At 39.2% G+C, this 22,918-nt stretch overlaps 1 protein-coding gene across 7 annotated transcripts in view; it reads right to left on the bottom strand.

The window, feature by feature from the left end:
• SMARCA2 (SWI/SNF related, matrix associated, actin dependent regulator of chromatin, subfamily a, member 2) overlaps nucleotides 1-22,918 on the bottom strand; it is a 168,009-nt gene that overhangs the window by 134,118 nt on the left and 10,973 nt on the right. For all 7 annotated transcript variants that reach the window (XM_063081477.1, XM_063081483.1, XM_063081479.1 and 4 more), the window contains exons 2-5: nucleotides 19,558-19,816; nucleotides 15,530-15,659; nucleotides 9,411-9,836; nucleotides 1,684-1,939 (exon numbers count right to left, since the gene is read on the bottom strand). In XM_063081477.1, the coding sequence (XP_062937547.1) occupies nucleotides 1,684-1,939; nucleotides 9,411-9,836; nucleotides 15,530-15,659; nucleotides 19,558-19,782 (1,037 nt within the window). In that variant the 5' untranslated portion in view covers nucleotides 19,783-19,816. The remainder of the gene's footprint in view (nucleotides 1-1,683; nucleotides 1,940-9,410; nucleotides 9,837-15,529; nucleotides 15,660-19,557; nucleotides 19,817-22,918) is intronic.

The following is a 22,918-nucleotide window of genomic DNA, read 5'->3' as shown; positions in this document are numbered from 1 at the left end:
CTTTGTACCGTCAGGGTAGGGAAAACAATATTAGCTTTTAGGAAATCAGAACTTTAGAGTAACTACATGATACCTCTCTATCCCACTACTAACTTTTTTCACTACTTTTGGTTTTTTTTAATTCAATAGCTACATAAAGTACTGCACATAAATGCAGTTTTTCTGCTCTGGATATGCTAGTATTTGACATTATAACACATAGCAATTATTCACCCAACAGAATCTGCCTATCAGCACTGAAATATCAATTGATGATGAGTATTTAGCTCTCAAGGTATACGTGAAATGCTGGAAACAGCAACATAGAAGCTCTTAATGGATGATTGGTAATAGTAATGACAGTAAAGGTACTCTGCATCCGAAAAGCTATACACATCTAATGGCAAGTTACTCTGATTTCTTTCAGAGTTACTCTCAAAGCATCTTAGATAAGATAACTTAGCATTTTAGACTAATGACAAATAAAGTGATATGCTATTCAGTAAAGATTAAGGTAAATGTTTTAATAGGGAGCCCAAATATTGGTTACTAACATTCTCGATAATTTTTAAACTTTAATTTTCTTTTAAATTAAGTAGTATTTGGGAAATAATAACAGCTAATATTTATTGAATGCTTCTGTATCATTTCATCTTCCCAACTCTACGAGAGGTTCTATATTCTCCTTCAACATATGAGAAAACCGAGGCGCAGTAAAGAAATTTCACCTGACCAAGGTAACCTAGCTAGTCATGACAGATCATGCTTTCTGGCTGACTCCAGGATCCACAATCTTTTGTTTTATCCTGACTCAGTACTTACTGGACTCCCTTTTTGGTTGACATTAACTATTTACATCAGGGGTCGGCTACTACAGCCTGCAGGCCAAATCCTGCCCACAGCCTGTTTTTGTAAAAAGTTTTATTGGAACACAGCCAGGCCATTATTGTCTATAGCTATTTTGACATTACAAGGGCAGAGCGGAGTAGTTGTGAGAGACGACATGGCCCCACAAAGCATGAAATGGTTACTATCTGGCCCCTTATAGGTTTGCCAACCCCTGGTTTAGATAAATGTGTCAAATCAGGTGGAAATTAAGTTTCTGGAGTGAAAGTTTAAATAATGACTCCACAGAAGACACTTACAAATGGTTTACCCATAAAGCTGGACCGAACTATAGACCAAAACATGCATGAAGTAAAAAAAGAACATATTATGCCAAGCTACCCAAGTATACTTTAGTATCACAGATGCACCAGTAACCCGAAGGTCAGGCCAGCAAAACACATTCAACACCAACCATCTCAGCCATTATTCAAGGACCAAACACAAACAAGAACGTATGGCATAATCCCAGCGAGAGATGGCTCCTTTCTTGGATCCAAAGGAAATCCAGGCTGGCTTTTGATTTTGGAAGCCCAGCGCCTTCACAGCACCTGGCATGTCACAGGGGTGGATAAAAGTTTTCTGACTGAATGAGTGAAAATCAGTTCACCAACCCAGAGCCATCACAGGGACCCCCAGTGCTATACAAACTCTTCTCTGCCACTTGGTTCTGAGATCATTCTCCTAAGCATGGGTTTCTGCCTCCGCAATTTCTCTCGGCCCATAATGTGATGACAACAACACAAGGAGACCCTCACCCCAGGCTTGGTGGCACTTGCTGGCACACAGCAGGCTGACCCCAGCTGGCGGGTGCATTACCTGTATTCCCGCTCCTGCAGGATCTCCACCGGGTCCAGGCCTTGCGGTTTCTGGATGGGGCTGATCCGGCTCTGCTTCTGCTGCAGCTGAAGGATGGGCGAGGGCTGCCCTGGGGTCGGCTGCGGCACCGAGGGCCCGGGCACGGCGGCCGCGGGCGGCTGCGCGGCTGTGGGGGGTGCGGGCGAGGGCCGGCCGCTGGGCGCGGGCACCGGCAGCTTCTGCGGGGTGCTCGGGCCGCTCAGCTCCGGCCCCGGGCCTGCGGGACAAGAGCGACATGGGCAGCTCAGGCGGGACGACGCCCTGCGGCCACGCCCCGCCTGCCCGCCGCCTCGGAGCCCAGTGACGGGGACCACTAAGTGTCTTAAACAGCTACGGGGAGAGAGAGGGAAAAAGAAGGGCAGGAGGGAGGGAGGGAGAGGAGGGGGGGGGTAAGGAAGAAGGAACAAGAAAGAAAAAGAAAAAAAGAATCTGGCATCTATCCCCATAGGGAAATGGCATTCACCTGTCAACATGGGTGAAAATGGTCCCCAAATGATTGACAGTGAAATTGATCAAGGAAATGACAGCCAGCTTTTAATGTAGCTCTAGACTGTTTTTTGTTTTGTTTTGTTTTTGTTCTTTTAATGAAGGTGCATTCAGAGTATAAAAAAGTAGGAGAGTTATACAACAGCCAGATGAAATTTGGGCGAGGTCTTAAAATCACATTTTGCAAATTGCACCCCAAACTTCTTTAGGGCAGATTTCTATCCCAATCTGAAATAGCCCTGCTGTTAGAACCAATGTTTTACAAACATGGCAAGGATCCTGCCCATCTTCTGGTGTGACCTAAAAGGGGCATACATTTTTCCTTAATGACCTGTAAAGCATATTTCAAGCTTAATCAGTGAATCTCAGGAACTTAATTTTTTTTTTTTTTTTACTACATATTCAAAATATTTCTAAAAACATTCAGCGTTAGGGGTAAAAGTCTGCTTATTCCACCTATCAAAAATTAGCAAATATTAAGAGTCAAGAGAGCATTTTTCTCATGGTATCAATAAAATGGTCTTCAAGCTTATCAAAACGCATTTAACAACTTAATTTAAAGTAATTTTCTACATTAAACTTCAGGAGTTTAAATTATTTGCTAGGCATTGGCCTACAATAAGAAGTGTTCCATCTCTCCTCCTAGGTGAATGTTTACTTTAAAATAAAGAGTTAGTAAACCTAAAAAGAAAAAAAAAGAATCTCAGTAAGCAGTTGTTAAAACTTCTGATAAGAATTCTTCCAAGAATTTTCTATATCTTTTCTAAGAAAAAATAAAGTTATTAAATGGTAACAAAAATATATACTTTAGGGCAACTTAATAATTACATACAAATACATGCATTATGACACATTGAACACATTTATCCAATTTCTAACAAACACCATTTAGAAAAGGGTTTCAGCGATAATAAAAAGAAAGCTATAAGCAAACATTTTGACAGGAGGAATGTGAAGAATTAAAGCAAACTGCTTAGGAAACTACAGTGCGTGTCTGTGTTCGTGCGTGTGTTCACGTGCATGTGCATGTGTGTGTCTGTGTTTGCACGTGTGTGTGTGTGTGTGTGTGTGGGATTATTATTGTCCTTTCTTTTGCCTCCTTCTGAAATTAGGTAAAACTTTCCAAAAGATATAGAACTAGATAAAATTTCTTCTTGAGCTACTTTGTAACCCCAGCTCTAGGGGCTGATGAAAATATCTTGGGGGAAAATGTATTTAATTTTTTGTTTTCGATATCTTAGATGTACCCTCATAACAAAGAGGTTCTTTTCAGCTAAGCACTTTCTGATTTTATTTTTTGTGAATGGGAGGTATTTTACATAATGCAAAGTTTTTCATAATATTTTATATTTAGACTTACTTTCATCCATACATAAGAAACCAATTTCTATACATTAAATCTAGAGGTTGGTAAGCACTGAAATGAGTTATGGAGGGAAACTTTATAATATTTTTTCCCTGGAGGTCTTTCAAACAGGGGACAATTTTCATTTGAGTTGCTTTAGCTGTCATTCTAGTCAAATGAGAGGAAATATAGATTTTTAACATTTAATTCTCTATAAATCTATGAAACTCCTTAATAAGCTCAAGAAGCTGGTAGAATTAAATATATTTGAAGATTTGGTCTAAGTGTACTAAATGAATTTGATTCATTCAGATCCTCTAAAAGCCATCACCTTAAAAAAATAGTAAATTATGTAGCCACAAGATCATTTTAATGAACTTATATTTGATTAAAAATAAATAAATAAAAGCCATCATCTTTATTTAAAAAGAAAACTTAGGTCTTATTGATGAGATAACATCGTAAGAATTACTTTAAATTCTCAAAGTGTTTTTCTTCCTTTCAAAGTTCAAATAATTCATCAACAAAAGCCATCACAGTACAATAGTGTCACACACTTCACTTATCCTGGGCACTCTCTTCCTTAGCACATATGCTTATAAATACAGATGCAGAAGCCTATGAGGACTCCCTCAGGCATATTCAAGTCATTATTTCTAAAACTGTATTCAATCAAAGAAAGGTATCCAGAGCATGGTCTGTCATTCATGGATCAGAATCTAGTCATTTTTAGTCTGTGACTCCAATCTATATCTGATATATACATGGCCAGACTTCTTCAGTCGTTAAACATCAAGACATCCTAATCTGGTTGATTCCCCTTGACTCTGAGAGAGAGAGACCGAAACATGAACTTATATATTCAAATCCTCAATTTAAAAGTATTACAACTTGCTGTGCTTTAAACAGGTACATTTAAAATAACTCTGTATCTTTCCAGAAGAAATGGTAAGTTTCGCCTCAGTTCTTTCACCTACTGGTTATGTGAGTCTGAGCAAGTTACTCAACTGCTCTGTGCCTCAGTTTCCTCATCTGTAGAATGGGAATAATAACAGTACCCACCACACAGGGTGGTGGTGAGGATTCAATGAGATTATGTGTCTACATGCTCAGCCCTCAGCTCCTGTCATCTTTATTGCAACCAAGGACAGGGAGGTAAAGAAGCCTAATTTAAAGTACTCAGCATTACTGGAAAAACACATGGCAAAAGAATGGTTTTTTAGGAAATCTGGTACCATGTTAGCTGGCCACTTTGGGAGTACTTTCCATAGCAAATTCACAATGTTCCTACAGTTTTATACAACCCCTCAGCACAAATCCTCAGAGAAGTTGGCTTGCCATGTGCTTCCTGCTAGTCTGGCTGTCAGAGCGACTTATAAGCAAACCCTATTTCCTAAGTAAACACCACAAGTTCATTTACTGTGTGGGTCTATTTTCTCCTCCCTCCACGAGATTGTATAAAACTTCTATTTACAGAGGTTGGGAACTGAAGGCAGCTTGCTGCAATTAGACATGCCCAGAACGTAACTACCTATTCATTAGGTTTTATGCCTGTCCCCTCCAGAGTTCATTTTCCTGACTGCGTTTGCTCTCTATCCACAGAAATCATCTCCTCTACACAAGAGGCTCATGGTCGGTTTGATAAGACCCTTCCCCAATATCTTCTAATGGAAGACAAATGACCTTCTTTAGCATAACTCCTACTCCCTCTCCAATGTAAACAATTTAGGCTTAGTTATCAGAGGTACAAAATGCCTCTGCTTTTCCTTCAGTCCTCACCTTAGGAGTCAAGCCCTTGCCTTCCAGAAGGGAGTCCCAGCACAACTAAGCAGGGTCTTTATTGGATGCACCCCTACACCTGATTTGAAGAAACAGCAACAAACTCACTCAAATACCTGAGTCGCATGTGCACAGAATTACTGTGCATTCAGAGCTCCCACCTGGCCTTTTGGCACACAGGACATTTATGCAAATAACAGTTCTGTGTATTAAATAGGCATGTAAGTGGTTTTCATGGGTTGGAAAAAAATAAATGTAATAAACATAATAACTTGTATTTAAACTGAGCACACCAAGAAATATCAGATACCAAAAAAAAAAAAAAAAGAAAGAAAGAAAAAAAAAGGGAAGGGGTCAAGAACTGAAAATACAATGAACAGAAAACTTTTATTTTCTACCATAAGATCCCTCCTCAACCCCCAAAACCAAAACTTTTTCAGTTCCCATTTTTTAGTTTGCTTTAGTCTCTAAAAAAAAAAGTGAACCAAAAAAAAAAAAAAAAAGAAAGAAAAATGATGGGTTAGATTTTGAGTGATGCCCCTAGCAGACAAGGAAGGACACATTCTATTCTGAGTGGCTGACATTTCGTGATGCAACCACTGCAGACTTACGTGTTCACTGTCAACACCTCAAGTCAAACTGTAATTCTCTGGTGGTGGTCAGGAGGATGGCACTTTTGGTAAACTATAACTTTTGAGGCAGACCACTGCAGCCAAAAAGATTCTCTTCACACATGAATACTACTAGGAAATGGGGCAAAAGTCAAACGGAAACACAACTACCTCCAGACAAGTAGACATACGGAAACTTCTTTCCTGAAATATTAGCAGGAGTGTTTATAAGTAACTATACTTTTTTAAAAAGGGGAGATAAACAATCAACTTTTAACTTAAAAAAAAGTCTTGCCTTATTGTGATTTGTCCTAAATGCCAATCTAAAAATTAATGTCTTTGTCAAGTACAGTTATCTATCTCCCTAATGAAATCTGAGGTTTGGGGACAGCAATGCTGTCAGACGGAAACTCGTGTGTAGTGGTGGGAATGGCCTCATTCTATTGGAAGGAGATAATTTCTTTCCTCCTCCATCCAATGGCCTCCTTGTCCACTCTGCCATAAAACCCTACCTACTTAAGTAACTTCATTTCTAATGAAGCCCGACTGTTGGAAATAGAAAAGACATGAGCAGTGAGTAATAAAATGAGTTCCCTTTAATGACAGGGATCTGATGAGGAAGGATGTAGATATTGGAGTAAAAAAAAAAATAAAAAAATAGAGCCCTCTCTTCTGGAAATAATCCAGAAAACACACTCAGGATTGGGTTCATTTGGACTGAAACATTTATTAGGTACAAGTATCCAAATAACTGAAAATTCATCCTTTAAATTTTACGACTTCATTTAGTCTCACTATTTTAACTTTGGATGAAAAGGTTTCTCCAATGAATCATTCAGCTTCCTACCTTCTTAAACAATACCTTAGACTCCTTTAATGCTGAGACTGGGTCATTTTTAAAAATACCAATGCTTGTAAAGGTCTGTGACAAGGTGATACTCTAGGACAAGCTGCAATGTAGAGTGGACTATGCCATGTGACAAAGTCCTCGACTACTACATTTTGGGAGGTTCAGGTTTTGCATCATCCTTTCCATCAAGCCTTCAGCTATCTGCGTGTTACCAGCTGGCCTCCACTTAAAACCCTGTTCGTTAATTCTCCTTATATACTGAGATACGGGATATAAAGATTACCGATTTTGTTGACATCGTGTCCACAGAAAGAGTAAAAAATGCTCTAGGTAAGGAAATGAGATATTCCCCCTCTTTACACACAGGACTTAAAAACTTGCATTTTGGTACACAGACTTTATGACAAATTCTTTCCCTTGTCATGAGCATTTTCGCCATGATGGAGCCTGGGTGGGAAAGTGGTTGAGAACAGGAGTTCTCAAATGAGACTGCTGGGGTCTGAATCCTGACTCTCCTGTTACTAGTTGTGTGACACGTGCAGAGTCCTTGCTGATGAGGATGGTGCATGAGTAGGCCAGGAGGCAGTCAGCAAGGACAAGCTGCACGCATGCATATACATACATACTCTTTTCTTCTATCTGGCTGCATTCCAAAGAGCTGGAGTGTTGCAGTTTTGAAACTTCTAAATATGTTGAGGGTTCAAGCTACCATTTTCTTCAGGGTTCTCTTGCACGACCTTTCCAGCCCATACCGTTCAGTCCTATATGATCCTCAACCTACTAAATGGCTCCATAGTAGCTACATGGAAATCTGGAGATGAAAGAATACTTTCTTGGCCGTTAAAAATCCATTACTGTGGTCTGAATGTTTATGCCCCTCCCCCTCTCAAATTCATTCATATATTAAAATCCTAACCCCCAAGAAGATGGTATTAGGAGGTGGGACGTTTGGAAGATGATTAGGTCATCAGGGAGGAGCTCTCAAGAGTGGGGTTAGTGCCCTTATACAGGAGGACTCAGAGAGCTGCCCTGTCCCTTCCACCACATGAGGCCACAATGAGAAGGCACCATCTATGAACCACAAAGCAGGCCCTTACCAGACACTGAATCTGCCAGTGCCTTGATTGTGGACTTCTCAGCCTTCAGAACGGAGAGAAATAAATTTCTGTTGTTTATATGCCATCCAGTTTATAGTATTTTTTATAGCAGCCCAAATGAACAAAGACATCCATTCTTAAGGCTATTATCTACAATGAATAAGATTAGTAGATGAGTTAAGCTTTCAGGCAGGGCAACTCTTGGAGCTGCTGCCACAAGAAACATTTACAAACTCAAAAGGTAGATTATTAGGGGAAAAAAACCCCAAAATCTAATATGAACTCTTTCCCATTGTCTGAGTCCAAAAACCTAGGAAGAGTACCAATATCCCAAACTCATTGTTTGCAATAACTAGCACGTCAGGGTTTGCCCGAATGAGTGAAAACCAATTGCAGGAAATGGTATCAATGTCAAGGAAATACCCCATTCTCTAAAATCCAAAGCTCTCATTAGAGTAGAGCCATAAACTCTCTGCTTGTCCAGTTCTTAACAAAAACCTTCCTAGAGAAAACAACCTTCATGAATGATCACCCTTGAGTCCTTTGCACCTCTGAATTCCATCAGTGGGATCAAGCCAGACCACCAGAAAGCCACGCAAGGGATTTTATCATTTCTATCTGTAGCATAATGCCAGATTTTATCCCAGGGTGTACTAAGAAATAGGACATGTGGAATCTGTTACTCTATTTATTGTGAGCAAATATTGATGTTCCTGTCATGCAGTGCCTCTTACAATAATAATGATGATGATGATGATGATGATAATTTAAAGAATAATCCCAGCTGGGAAATCTACTTTATACTCTCATGCTAGAAATGCCTTTGTGTCCTCTGAGAAATTGGTAAGCAACTTCCTTCCAAAAAGTGAGAATTAGGTATGTGACCCTGTCTCCTTTCGGCTCTAACTTTCAAGAAACTCTAGTCACTTTTAAAGCTCAGCTACAGCAACTGTGAGAACTTTTCTGGCTCCCATATTGCTGACCTCAATTTCTTATTTCTTTTCATATTTTACCTTGTTTCTGATTTTCTCCTTGATAATTATTTTACTACAGTATGCTTCTTGTAAGCCTCCCCAAATGCTTTTTGCAACAAAATGGGGTAGAAATAAATGAATCAACAAATATATAATGGCTCTAGCAGGGCATCTTAGAGGAGTGAGATTTGTTGATGGGACACACTAGATCCAGGGGTTCTTAACCTGAGGCACATGGATGGGTTTCCAAGAAACCTTGAGCCTCTTGAGAGTCAATGCAAAATCATGGGTGATAGTGCTTTTTTCCTAGTTCCACAGCTTGTATGAGAGTCTCCAGAGGATAAGAAACACTGCTCTAGGATTCTATAGCAGGAGGAGACCAAGAATCTTGGGCGTCTAACTGGAACAAGAAAAGAAAGCCAGCGAGGTGAGACAAGAGGCTAAGTCAGCCCTGGGCTTATACCAACCCAGCGCTTCTGCATGTGAGCAATCTTTCTTATCCGAGTTGGACCGTGGCATTATTCATTTGGTTGCATATTAACCTACCAGATGGTCTGTTGTAGTTAACAAGGGCCGGCTGCTGTTGTTGTTGCTGTGGTTGTGGTGGCGGCTGCTGCTGCTGTTGCTGCTGCTGCTGCTGCTGCTGCTGCTGCTGTTGTTGCTGCTGTTGCTGCTGCTGCTGCATGCCAGGCAACGTCCTTTTCCCCTGGACTGCAAGCTGCAGTGTTTCGGGGAGGGGCTGGCCCCGGGCCAGCATTTTGTAAGCTAAAATCTGAGCTCGAAGCTGATGCAGCTGGACAGGACTGAAAGGCGAGGGACCTCTGTTGGGCTGGCTCATTGCTTGTGGATCGCCCGGGATGAGGGGCCCTGGCTGGCTTGGTGGCATCTGGGGTGGGGTTGGGCCTCCTCCAGACATAGGGCTGGAGACATGCTCTGGAGCTCCCAATGGAGATGGGTGCGGAGACATATAACCTAAAATAAAACACATAAGGAGATCACAGGCTGCCCCTGACGACCCTGAGAGAGAGATATTCCTGAATACTCTGCCACTTTTCTAGAATGACACTGTCAGATATTCAAATTATATATATTTTAATACTTATATGCAGTTTCAAAGTTTAATATATGATATATACTATATATATACATAGTGTGTGTGTGTGTGTGTGTGTGTGTGTGTATACTTAAAATTTTTCAACTAGCCACATCAAAAAGGTAAAAGAAACTGGTAAAGTTCATTTCATAATATATTTTATTTAAACCAAGATATGTAAAATGTTAGCATTAAAAAAATGTAAAAATTATTGATGAGATATTCTGCATTCTTTTTTTTTACACTAAGTCCTTGAAATCCTGTAAGTATCTTAGATTCACAGCACGTCTCAATTCAGACTAGCCACACTTCAAGTGATCAATAGCTACATGTGTTCTAGAAGGCAACGTGTTAGTGGCTGCTGTTCACCTAAAGGAAAGGCACCAGGGGATAGTACTATACATTAAAAGTAGCTCCAATTGAGAGAACAAAACCGGGCATCTGATCTATCTCCATTGGGGAATGAAGAGTGTCTTATGGGGAAGGCGAATATTATTTGGTTTATGTTACGAATATCTTGCGATTATTGGGGGCCTATACTGTTTTAGGCAATGTGTTGGGCACTGTACATGGTATCTCAGTTGAGTTCTCTCCAGAAGCAGAGTCTGATCCAAGAACTGAGTGCAGGTAATTTATTTGAGAGGTGCAAGGACACTGGTAGGGATATAGAAAGGTAATATAAGGAAGGGAAGGCAGCCACTAAAAGGTGTATTATCTAGCCAGCTGCTGCAGCGGGTGCCTGATGATTAATCCAATGCAGAGCTCTATGATATAAAGTAAATAACTTGCACTCAATTTTCCCAGGGAAGGGGTGAAGAAGCTGGGAGAGTATGCAGACTCTTAAAATCATCAGTCACTGGTTATGATTAATGCTCTGGGGATCATTAGTCTCCAGGGACTTTTCCATGTGTGGGTAAGGTGGATGTCAGTAGATGACTTGACGGTGGCTCTAGCCAGTGGAAGTCAGGCAGGTGGGGGTGCAGATATGGTAAGGGGGATCCAATAGATATTGGTAGAACATACATTATTTCTTCAACCTTCATAAGATACGTACTATTACCTTAATTTTTCAAATGAGGAAATGGAAGCTCAGAGAGCACGCAAGTTACCCAAAGTCACACAATTAAACCTTAGTAGCTCCAAGATTTAAACCAAGGTCTGTCTGATTCTAATGTGCATGCTCTTTCTATGACCTGACATAAATTTGGTTTTACAAAAATAAGTTAAGAATTTAAAATTTAGATAAACCTTCTAGAACCACTTACAAGATAACATAAAAATGAGAAAAAACTGTTTGGGTTATAAGAGATCTAAATGGAAAATTTAAGAACACTTATCTGGAGAAGAAAAATCAAAATGCACAAAAATTTCAAGGAACTTATTTCAGGAGATGACCTGCATAGCCTGGTCAAAGAATTCCTAGAAAAACATGATTGAGTATTGTTGGAGGAAGATCTCAGATGACAGAGAGAACAAGGTGGTCTACAGCAATCGAAAAAGTTGTCATGAGTTTAAATACTATGTTAATTAATCAAGTCAATGGTGTCCTAAAACACAGTATAACATACATAGATGAAAGGCCTCTGCCCTTTAACGAATGTACTCATGTCACAATTGTCACACAGGTCATCACATAGGTGTTTATTAGATATCTACTCTATGTTTGAACCTATCTCAAGTTTGAACTGAAAGAGCTCTGAGCATCTATGCAGAATCACAGAGGCCCAGGAAGAGGTGACCACAACTGACTGGGAACTCACCATCACAATTCACAAGACCAGAGAAAATACAGGATAGAGTTACTTTTATCTCCAATTGCCACTTGGAGAGGGAAGCAAATTTAGCACGATCCCCTAAGACAAGAGTGGGCTTTGTTCTATCAATTGGTAAGAAGTAGACTCCATTCAGGAAAATACTGCCCTGAATAGAAATAGAACTGCTAAGTCTCATTCCCTAAATCCCTACTCCATGAGAGAGCACAAAAACCATGCAGCAAGTAGGGTTCTAGTTGGTTATGTAAGTTAGCTAAGATAATCTCCCTGAAATCAGCCTGCAAAACTAGCAGAAATTTAAATCCCAACATGTTGCTAATTATAAAACTAAACATTTATAGAATATCAATAACATACACTTAACTTCGTCATCAACATTCTTCCTTCTTAATGAGGCTTACATTCGCCCCTTAATTGTAATGCTGGTACAAAATAGTGGTTTGTTCATTATGACAAATTTCTGGCCAGGCCTGTGTCCACCATGGGGGTAAACACTTTCCACCAAAGCTATTTACATTTTCATAGTAGAAGGAATACTACAAGGGGTTAAAATGGGTCATATATTTCCTGCCTTCTCTTCCACTTCCTAAGGTCATCATTTATAAGCTCACCCTCCACAAACCACAGGATGCCTATTACAATGCACCAAAATATTGGGTGATCCAGTCCAAACTCAACTGTGTAACACCGTTTATCAAATCACTCTTTTAAACTATGAACAAGGCAGAATTATGAAGGTCAGACGCATTAAGCACAAGAATTAAAACTCTGAAAAGAGAGCCTGGTCACTGGAAAACCAGTATAAAAATTTTTACCTAAATTTGATAAGATCCTGGGGATAGGAAGAATTATTTCCCAGAATTTATAAGGGATGTTAAAAGAATCATTTTGTCAGAGTATGACATTAAAAATTTGACAGTGTCTCAGCTAAAGAGTTTTTTTCCTACATGAGTAGCATTCCATAAAACTTGAGAAAAAACAGAATCTAAATGATACAACAACATATTTTGGTAATTATCTTTAGTTGAGAAAACAGTGAAGAACTTCCTGAGAGTGAATGTACATTGTCTGTAGGATGGCAAGGTTGATGCAGTCTGCTCTGTGTGAAATCAGAGATTTTGATTTGCTCATTCAAAAGTAGTCAAAGAATGGCAGTTTTCCCTCCCTAGTCCTCAAGGGCCATTATCTCCGCAGTTTCACCTGGCCTCAGGAAGAAGCAATTGCCTCTCTCCTATTAATAATCTTGAACTTGTAAGTGCCAATTCTATATGAATTTTCTCTTCTCTCTCTGCCCACTCTCTCTCTCTCTCTCTCTCTCTCACACACACACACACACACACACCTACCTTTAAATATTACATACCTGCCTTTGAAAGCTTTTTCTCTCCAATGGACTAAAAATAAACAATGTTATCATTGGGACCATAAGGCACACAATTCAGTATTTATTAAAGGAAATGAGCTTGCTTCTCAACTAATACCCTAAAATAACCTAATAGGTTGCTAGGTAGTTAAAGCTGGCAGTCTTCTGATCAATACCACACCTTTCTGTACCTGTGTGTTTATAAATGGCTTCCTACAATGGGGTCTTTAAAGATATGTGCTATTACCAAATCTAAATTCTTTTTAGATCACTATATAAAATAGGACTGCATTATACTAATACTGCTTTATTCAAAAATATATCTTTAAATAACTCATTCCTCAGCCTTCAATTCACTTTACTATTTTAGAGAATAATATTACATGTTAATTCTGATTCCATTTAATGCAGACCTTTACATTTCAGAGTAAGTATAACTTACTGAAATTACATATAAAAATTGAAATCTATTTAAAATCATTGACTTTTGAATGCATAGGTTTATTTAATTGAACCAAATGTAGTACGTGTCTCTCCAGTCATGTGCTAGACATTGTGCAAGTGTTGAAGATTTCAAAACAAATAAAACACCATCCTTAAGTTGAAGAAGGGAGCCTTGCAATCAGAGGACTCTTAAGAGAAATAAAAGTAAAAATGTTCTCAGTTACGATTCAAGCATTTAAATGTTTTCTGTTTGGGATTTTCCTAGGAACCCACTATTAGATACAGTGCAATGGCCGGAGCAAAAAGAGCAAGCATCTGGCTTCAGAAATCACTGAATATAACTCATCTACGCCATCCAGGTATTAAAACTGAGATCTACATTAGCTATATGAACACACCTGGCCCCACAGAATTTAAGTGATAAACATGGAAGTGTTGTCTTAACTCATGCTTCACACTGAATGGGTCAATTTTTTTCTTCCTTTACTGCAAAAAGTCCCAATGTTTCAAGCTGCTTTTCTGACATGGTCAAGAGTCTGTGAATCATCTGCAACAATTATGCCTGCCTACCACCAAATTTCAGATCAGAGTCTGGGATGCTCAAATGCCTGTTCAAATATTAGTGGAGAGGCACTCCTATGCCTCCGTGACTTGCCTATCTATTTTTCAAAAGGATAACTATTGTGAATACATTTCTCTACATCCTCACAGCCAAAAGTTTTCCCTCAGGTGGATGGACATCTGATTAAGGATGGAGGAAAAACACGCACATTTAATTACACAGGACTATAAACAGCAACACAGAAACCATACGCCTTGAATTAGAACATCTACATATCAATGTTAATTAGTTCTAAATGCCTCTCAGATATTGAAATGACCACACAATGATTTTGAAAACAGGCTAAAGTGTATTCAAAAGGCTTTGAGATATCTTAGCATGCATTCAACACTGAGGAAAGAAAAGAGGACATCTAAGGCGTAAATGAGAAAAGAAATATACTAGATATTGATTTGGCCGTGGTTATGTGTGTCGAACTGTGTTCCCTCCCCCAAAATGTTGAAGTCCTAACACCTAGTACCCGTGAATGTGACCTTATCTGGAAATAGGGTCTTTGCAGATGTAATCAAATTAAGATGAGATCATACCAAATTCAGGTAGGCCCTAATCCAATGAATGGTGTCCTTATAAAAGGAGGGAAATCCAGACACAGAGACAGACACACAGGGAAATGTCACATGAAGACTCAGGCAGAGACTGGAGTGACGCAGCTACAAATCCAGCAATGCCAAGGCTTACTGGCAACCATCAGAAGCTGGGAAGAAGAAAGAAAGGATTCTTCTCTAAAGCCTGCTGGCACCTTAATTTCAGACTTCCAGCTTCCAAAACTGTGAGAGAATACTTTTCTGTTGTTTTAAGCAACCCAGTTTGTGGTTATTTGTTATGGCAGCCCTAGGAGACTAAAGCTACCATCAGCAATGACAGGTAATTTCACTGGCAGAAAAAGCTACCTTATAGACAACGTATAAGCATGCAAGTCAAGGAACACAGGTAGTTCATCTCACCTTCACATCTAGGCTGCTGTTGGGAGGAAGCTTCTACTTCTGCTTCTGGCCCTGTCACTTACTGGATGTGTAAACTTAAGGAAACAAATTCTCCAAGCTTTAGCTCCCCCTCTATAGAACTGGGGTAACATCATTTACCTTACAAGATTACAATAAAGATCCTGGATAAAGTACATAAAGCATATGTACATAAGTGCTTGGACACAAGGTGACTAGTAAAATTATGGGGACCTTGGAAACAAAATTGCCCATATAAATCAAAAAGTTTTGTTGGTGAGGATGGGGATGGATTTCTACAAGGAAAAGAAACCTGCTGGACTCAACCTTCCTTAGACACATTCTTTGGAAGTCACAACTAAAATATCCAATAGCAAAGACTGAAAGACTATGATATGGAACCAAAATCAGGTGTGTAGCAGACACAAACCTTGGCTGTGTTGATCCATTGGACTCTGAGGAGGGCCCATTCCCGGGTGAGGTGGTCGCATACCGGTGCCCTTCATGGATCCACAATGGATATCTTCCACAATCCCCTTGTCATGCATACCATCAATGGGCTAGAACATTTAAAGGACATCAGTGAGACACCTCTTTAAGGTACAATCTTTCTATTTGGAGTGTTAAGACACCTCCCTAAAGTCTTCAAAGATATGACACAATCATTTATTACCTATTCTGCAGTCACAGTCATATATTTTTATATCTCATAGGTAGGGGCCAAAAAAAAAAAAAATCTATACTGACTATACCAACAGGACCAGCAAAACCACCTTAAACTCAAAAGTTAAGGCTTTAAACAGTAGTCTTATTGTTTTCTGTTTTGGGGTTTTTTTTTTGGTAATGTCAAAACCTGCCAATAAAAATGAAGTCCTATTCACAAGGCAGACAAATGTGAGCTTTTCCTCCATACCGTTTTAAGTAGTCTTGAAGCTTGTTATATGTTGAAGGTAATTTGAAGTCTGAAGGAAGACAATATGAAATGTCTGTGATGATCTATTTCTTGGTAATTTTTTTCATTGAAGATGAAGGAACTATGGAAAGTTTAAAAGTTGAAACCAGAAGGTTCTATGGCAGTTGGAAACAGAGGAACAGACAGGCCAGAGGAGTGAAAGGGGGTGAATCCTGAGAGTCAGGAAGGAGCGTGAGCCAGATACAGCTATGCTACAAAGGGAGGAAGACTGGAAAAGGTGAAAGGCATAGTTTGGAAATAAACAGTGAACACAGGGGCTGCAACCAGGACTTGAGGCCTAGTACGTGACAGACACAAAATAAATAGCTATTGAACTGACATTAATCCAATCCAGAATTGGGCAACAGAGCATTTTTTGAAAAAGGAAAAGTCTATTCCTCCCCAAACTGTAACAGCAATTTTCAAAACAGCCTGAAAGGAATATTTCCAGGAGTTTATGGAAACCAAATGACTTTGAGCAAGAAAGTATGAGTGTTTGCAGTTTTGGAGAAAAGAAAGTTAATTTTTGCAGAGTCAAAAGCATGCACTTGAAAAGAGGAAAAATTTACCATAAAGAGGATGTTCAGAAGAAAAATGAGAAGAATCTGGTATAAAGAGTGTCACTGAGTCTGTTAAATAGTAATAATAGAGAGCAAATCAAAGCAACACAGCTGATGTATTTAGGCCTCTTGTTTATTTCCAGTAATGGTGCAAAGCAAAAAAGCTGAAGCTCAGAGGGAGAAGAAGGCACAAGACAAGGAATAAAGCTGCCGATAAAAGAACGTAAGAATTTGTAAAGGCATCTGGCCAGCAGGTGTGAGCTCTAAGTGCTCACCCATGTCCTCATGCAGGGCAGGGAACTATCTGAGGGACTGGGATAAGGAAAGGCAGGATGGCAAAAACCATAAAACTCACAGAACAAGAGCAAAACAGAACAAAAGAGAGAGCATCAAAGTGGGTCGAGAATATGACAAAGTATGATAAAGATGCTAAGTAACAAAACAGAAGAGATCAGAAGAGATGATAATCAATAAAAACAACCCAGAAAAAAGACGTGACACTGACCCAACACTCACTCACACTCTTAATTTCTAAATGCTTAAATAATAAAAGAGGTAAGCTAAATATTTCCTTCAAATTTCATCTTTCATTTTGAAGGTGAGACACCTTTAAACCATTCTGAAATTATATAACGTACTTGGACAAAAGTTTACAAGTGACAGATCAGATCTAGACTACAACTCCCAAATTAATTTAATCTAAACACAAGACAATTTAATGACTTCATTACGTCAATATGTTCAATATGTTCCCTGAAAAATATGGCGTGGAAAACAAGCAGCTTTATTTCTAGATATCTAATAAGCTAAAAATGGATTTAAGAAAAAAGGAGGGAGATAACTTAGGGATTTTGTAGAGAAATCCATAATATATTGTTAAATGAAAAGAGGAAGTTTCAGAGTAATTAAGGGAGACAATATGATTCCGTGAGGATAAAAGAAAAACAAACAAAAAAGCACACCTATGTATACATACCTGTGCTTATACAGTATTTTTACTGAACATGGAGAAAAGTAAGGTGCAAAAAGCATGTACAACAAGCTGTTACCTGGGGTGAAGCTAGGATCAAACATTTTCTTTATCTCAATATTGTTTTACTTTTGAAAATCATCGAATACCAAAATTTTGGGCTCTGATGCCCTACCTTCAAACTGAACTAAATTCCTATACATTTAGAAGAAAGGCTTGCTCTTTTCTGCAGTAATCTTCATGTTGTAAGCCAGTATCTTCCAATGTTTTTCCACTGTGATGGTCAATTTTATGTACCAACTTGACTAGGCCTCGGGTGCCCAGACACCTGGTTAAACATTATTTGTGGGTGTGTCTGTGAGGGGGTTTCTGGATGAGATAAGTAATTGAATTGTTAGACTGAATAAAGCAGATTGCCCTCCCCAATGTGGGCTGGCATCATCCAATCTATTGAGGGCCTAAATAGAACAAAAAGGGAAAAAGAGAATTTACACTCTCACGCTGCCTGACTGCTTCAGCTGCGACATCGGTCTTCTCCTGCCCCGTACCCTCGACGGAGACTTACACCATCAGCTCTCCTGTCTCAGTCCTAGGTTTTGGGCTGGAATTCACACACTGGTTCTCCCGGTTCTCAGGCCTTCAGTCTGAAACTGGAACTACACTGCCAGCTCTCCTGGGTCTCCAGCTTGTGGACTGCAGATCCTTGGACTTCTCAGCCTCCAAAATTGTGTGAGCCAGTTCTTTATAATATATCTTTTTGTATTTAAATATCCTATTGATTCTGTATCTCTGGAGAACCCTGACTAATACACCTACTTAACATCAAGAAGCAGTCGGGCCCTGCTATCCACCTGCCATGTCATCCAAAGGGGTGTAAATCCCTCCTTGTGTCACTAGGAGAAACCTTCAGGTAGTATGCAATGTCCTCATAGATTTTCTTTGGCTACTGTTAATTTTCAAAGCAAATGGTCACAGAGGATCTTGTTTCCTTTTTCAAAAGGCTGTTCTCTCTTCTTTGTAAGGGAGAAGAAGGCATCTTCTCCCTTGAAGGCATAATGCCGAACTGCACTCACACGATCATCCCCACAGCACAGGATCATAAGTACAGGATCATTATAACCTTAGCCAGAAACAAACAACTGGACCTAAGTGCTACAAAAATCAGAGCCTTCTTCCAAAACTAGAATAAAACTACTTCACATAGAGACAGCAATGTGCATTTTAAGGAGTCCCTAGAAACTACTTAATTTCAATAAGCACTTTTTAAAAAAAATCTTTTAGGAAAGAACTTTTTCCCTTTAATATTTGGGATCTAATTTTTTAATAACTGTCAACATTTTGGGGGAAGAATAATTTTCAATATGTTCATTCGTGAATGATGTTATTTAACACGGATACTCACAAAAAAAACAAGACTTACACACTAAAATACTCATTCACCAAACCAAAATACCTTCAACCCACAAATCACAGAATCTGTCAGAACTGTACCTTCAGGGCTGCATGGTTAGCTCAGTTCGTTAGAGTGTGGTGTCAGAATACCGAGGTCAAGGGTTCTGATCCCAGTACCAGTCAGCCACCAAGAAAGAAAAGAAAAGAAAAGAAAGGAAGAAAAGAAAAGAAAAGAAAAGAAAAGAAAAGAAAAGAAAAGAAAAGGAAAGGAAAGGAAAGGAAAGGAAAGGAAAGGAAAGGAAAGGAAAGGAAAGGAAAAGGAAGGAAGGAAGGAAGGAAAGAAAGAATAAAAGAACTGCACATTCTAACTTCGTATTTAAAAAGCCAACATCTGATCTTCATGAGTGGTACAACATCTGCAGCAATAAAAGTGCCTCAGAATGTGCATATTTAAATAATATACAAGATGAGACAAAGATCTAGCTTGATTCTCTTAACAACAGTAGAAAAAAGGAATGGGGAATCAGGAATATAAGCCATCCATGACTCAGAAGCCAAGAATGAATGGGAGAATAAACTCTTACCTTGTGCATCTGATGTATGCCTTCCTGTGGGAAGTCTGCAGACCCCATTGTCGGCATAGGGTGTGAAACGCTTGGAGGCCCAGGACTTGGCCCCATCATACTGTGGACAGAACCCGGTGACGGTCCTGGTCCTGGACTAGGTCCGAGAATTGGTCCAGGGGAGGGTCCGGGCCCTGGCGAAGGCCCTGGGTGGGGCATCGCACCAGAGTCTGTGGGCGTGGACATCTACCTCTCCTCTCTGCCAGTCAGTAGAGTAATACTGAGGTAGAAAGCAGAAAAAAGAAAGGCATGTTTTAAACATGATGTTGAGATCAGAATAAAGCAGTTGTTAGCATTTGATGGTGCCATTTCTGCAACAAACATCAAACAGAACTGCCCTGTCTAGTCCAGATGTCTGAGTGAGTGTGATATATATCGGTCTGCTCTAGTCTTTATGAAGACCACTTGTTTAAAAAAACACACACTCTAAATGATTCCCCAGAAAGTCATAAATCATCTAAGATACAAAAAGACTCACTGGAGAAATTCAAATTTAACACATAGGCAGATTTCTAAACAAATTTCAAATTTATTACTGAAGTCAACAGATGCTCTCCATTACTAACTGGCTTAAATACCTTACAAGTAACCCCTCTAAAGCCATTAAAATATAAAACCCTTAAAAAAGTAACCATCTAAGACCCATTTTCATAATTGAATGGGCATTCAAAACTTTGCAGAGGGCTCTAGATAGTTAAAAGGGGAAAACCATACAATCTCATAAACTGAGAACGAAAGAGAAGTCTGAATCATGGAAAAAGCAGAGGCTATGGGAATCAGAGAAATATGGTTCAAATATATGCTTTTCAATTACTAGCTAAGTTATTCAACATTTCTTCTGAGATTTATTTTTATTGATTATGTATATTTGTGGAGTACAGAATCGAATATCAATACATGTATACAATATGTGGTGATCAAATCAGGATAATTAGTATATTCATGTTTACAAAACATAATCTTTGTGACTTAACTAGTTTCTCATCAACCTCTCTCCCCCTCCCCCTTTCTCACCTCTAATAACCACAGTTCTGTTCTTTTTTTTTTGGAAAGTTTAATGTATTATTGTGATTGTTTCTTTCTTTTCTTTATTTCTTTATTTTAGCTCCTAATTATGACTAAAGACATGCAGTACTTCTCTTTCTGTGTCTGGCTTATTTCACTTAACATAATTTTCTCTAAGTTCATCCACATTGCTGTGAATGGCAAAATTTCACTCTTTTTTTTATGGCAGAGTACTATTCCATTGAGTATATATATCACACTTTCCCTATCCAGTCATCTGTCAATGGACATTTAGGTTGGTTCCAACTCTTGGCTATTGTAAAGAGAGTTCCAATAAATGTGGGAGTGCAGGTATCCCTTTGACATGATGATTTCCACTCCTTTGGATATATACCCATACCCAGCAGTGGGAATGCTGGGTCATATGGCAATTCTATGTGTAGTTGTTTGAGGAACCTCCATACTGTTTTCCATAATGGCTGTACTAATTTTCTTCTGAGATTTAAATGCAATGGTACACTTAAAAAGCACAGCTGTGTGCCTGGCCCAACGAATGGCCAGTCTTATCTAGCATTATTTCCCCACCATCTCTACTGTACCAGGAATGATCAGAAGGGACAGTTTAAAATGTGGTCCACCTGCCAGCTACTTAATTGAAGCAGAGACCACTTGGACAGTTAAGGCCAGGGATTTGTCCCAGGCCTCGCTCTGATCAAGGATCTCTGAGAGAAGTTGTTCATGACTATTGGATCAGAGCCCACCACAGACTGGGTGTGCAAATTCTGGTTCTTCAGTTTCAGAGAGCAGTATTCCATCACCCATGCTCCAAGGCTTCTTGGCATCCTCACTGGGGAACTGCTTCATGGAGTGGGTACAACTGCACCTTGGATAGGAGCCAAAATGAGTAAATATGTTTTCCAAACACTGATAGAGATCAATGATCCCAGCAAGCCAGCTGAATACCACCAGTGGTAGTAATTATTCTATATTACGATGTTACCTTGGAGGCACACATCTGCACACACGAAACCCTTTTTGCTGTCAACCTCACCAAATACAGAATGCGATACCCTAAATGATCTGCTTTCCCATTTCTTAGTGGCAGAGGTGACATTAGATTGTAGTGGCCTAATCACCCATACCTGGGCAATTTCCATAGTGAAATGAGGGGTTAGGGGGAAGTACAAAAAAACCCCACATTAGTTCCATTCTTAGCTACCTACTGTCACTTCTCACCGAATCTCTAGAATGTGAGGGCCAAGAAGGCAAGGTCTTGCTCTTTTTCATTCCTGTATCCCCATCACCTCCAAACAGCATGTAGTAGGTGCTCAAAAAATATCTGGAGAGTAAACTGCAGACAAAATTTCAAGGGCAAGCTATTCATGGAGTCAAATTTATAAATGAAAACTAGAGAGTAATCAGTGTTTGAGGTGTGTTCACATAAAGAAATCTTTAAAGTGTAGGTAAAATTTAGGCCATCGTGATAAATAAATTAGGACTAAAAAGCTATTACTTTGGAGTGATCATAAGCAGGAGATCCAAGCTGGGACTAAGAAAACCCAGTGCAAGTGGTCTCTAAAACAGGGGAGCTTCCAAGGTGAATTATAGCCTTGAATTCACTGAAGAGCCAAATGTTATTATTTATTCTTTGTGATTAACAAAGCAGGCAGAAGTAACTTTTTTTTTTCCTGCTTTCCACCCCCTCACACACATGTACGTTCAGTAAGAATTTTTAAATTTAGGAAGCTGACGTCAATTGAGGGGTACTACGAGTTATAATGTTCTTTCATGTATATTAGCAAACTAATATGCCCCTTTAGGTTTTAGTGAATAAAAGGAAATTGCTGACTTCCTGTCATAGTTGACCTTGAAATCAGCTTCAATAGGTATTATGGTAATACACCACAATTCTGAACAACGAACATACAAATACTGAAACGATTTAGCCTGATATTCCTGCTTTCCAAGTTTTATTTTTAATATATAATAGCCCATAATACTACTTTCTGCATATATTATATTATCACTTTCATCTGGAAATCTAAGAGAATGTTGTATGGCCCATAAAGATACTCCTCATATTTTGTTAAAGGAAACCATTAAAAGCTTCTTAGAGGGAAAAATATATTAGAAAGGAAATGGAAAATTACAGGCATATAAGTGGAATGTTAATACAGGAACATAGGATATAGGAAACTATTTAATAAGAAGCAAACCCTCAGACACACAGACTTAACAAGTGTGAATGGCTCAGATTAACAGTATAGTTTAACAAATGAGGAAACTTGCCCTGTGCATCATAGCTAATGAATGACAG

This window comes from Cynocephalus volans, chromosome 16 (assembly GCF_027409185.1).
Source record: "Cynocephalus volans isolate mCynVol1 chromosome 16, mCynVol1.pri, whole genome shotgun sequence".
In the NCBI taxonomy this organism is placed as follows: Eukaryota; Metazoa; Chordata; class Mammalia; order Dermoptera; family Cynocephalidae; genus Cynocephalus; species Cynocephalus volans.
Note: the sequence above shows the minus strand (reverse complement) of the source record. Positions and strands in the feature narration are given on the sequence as shown.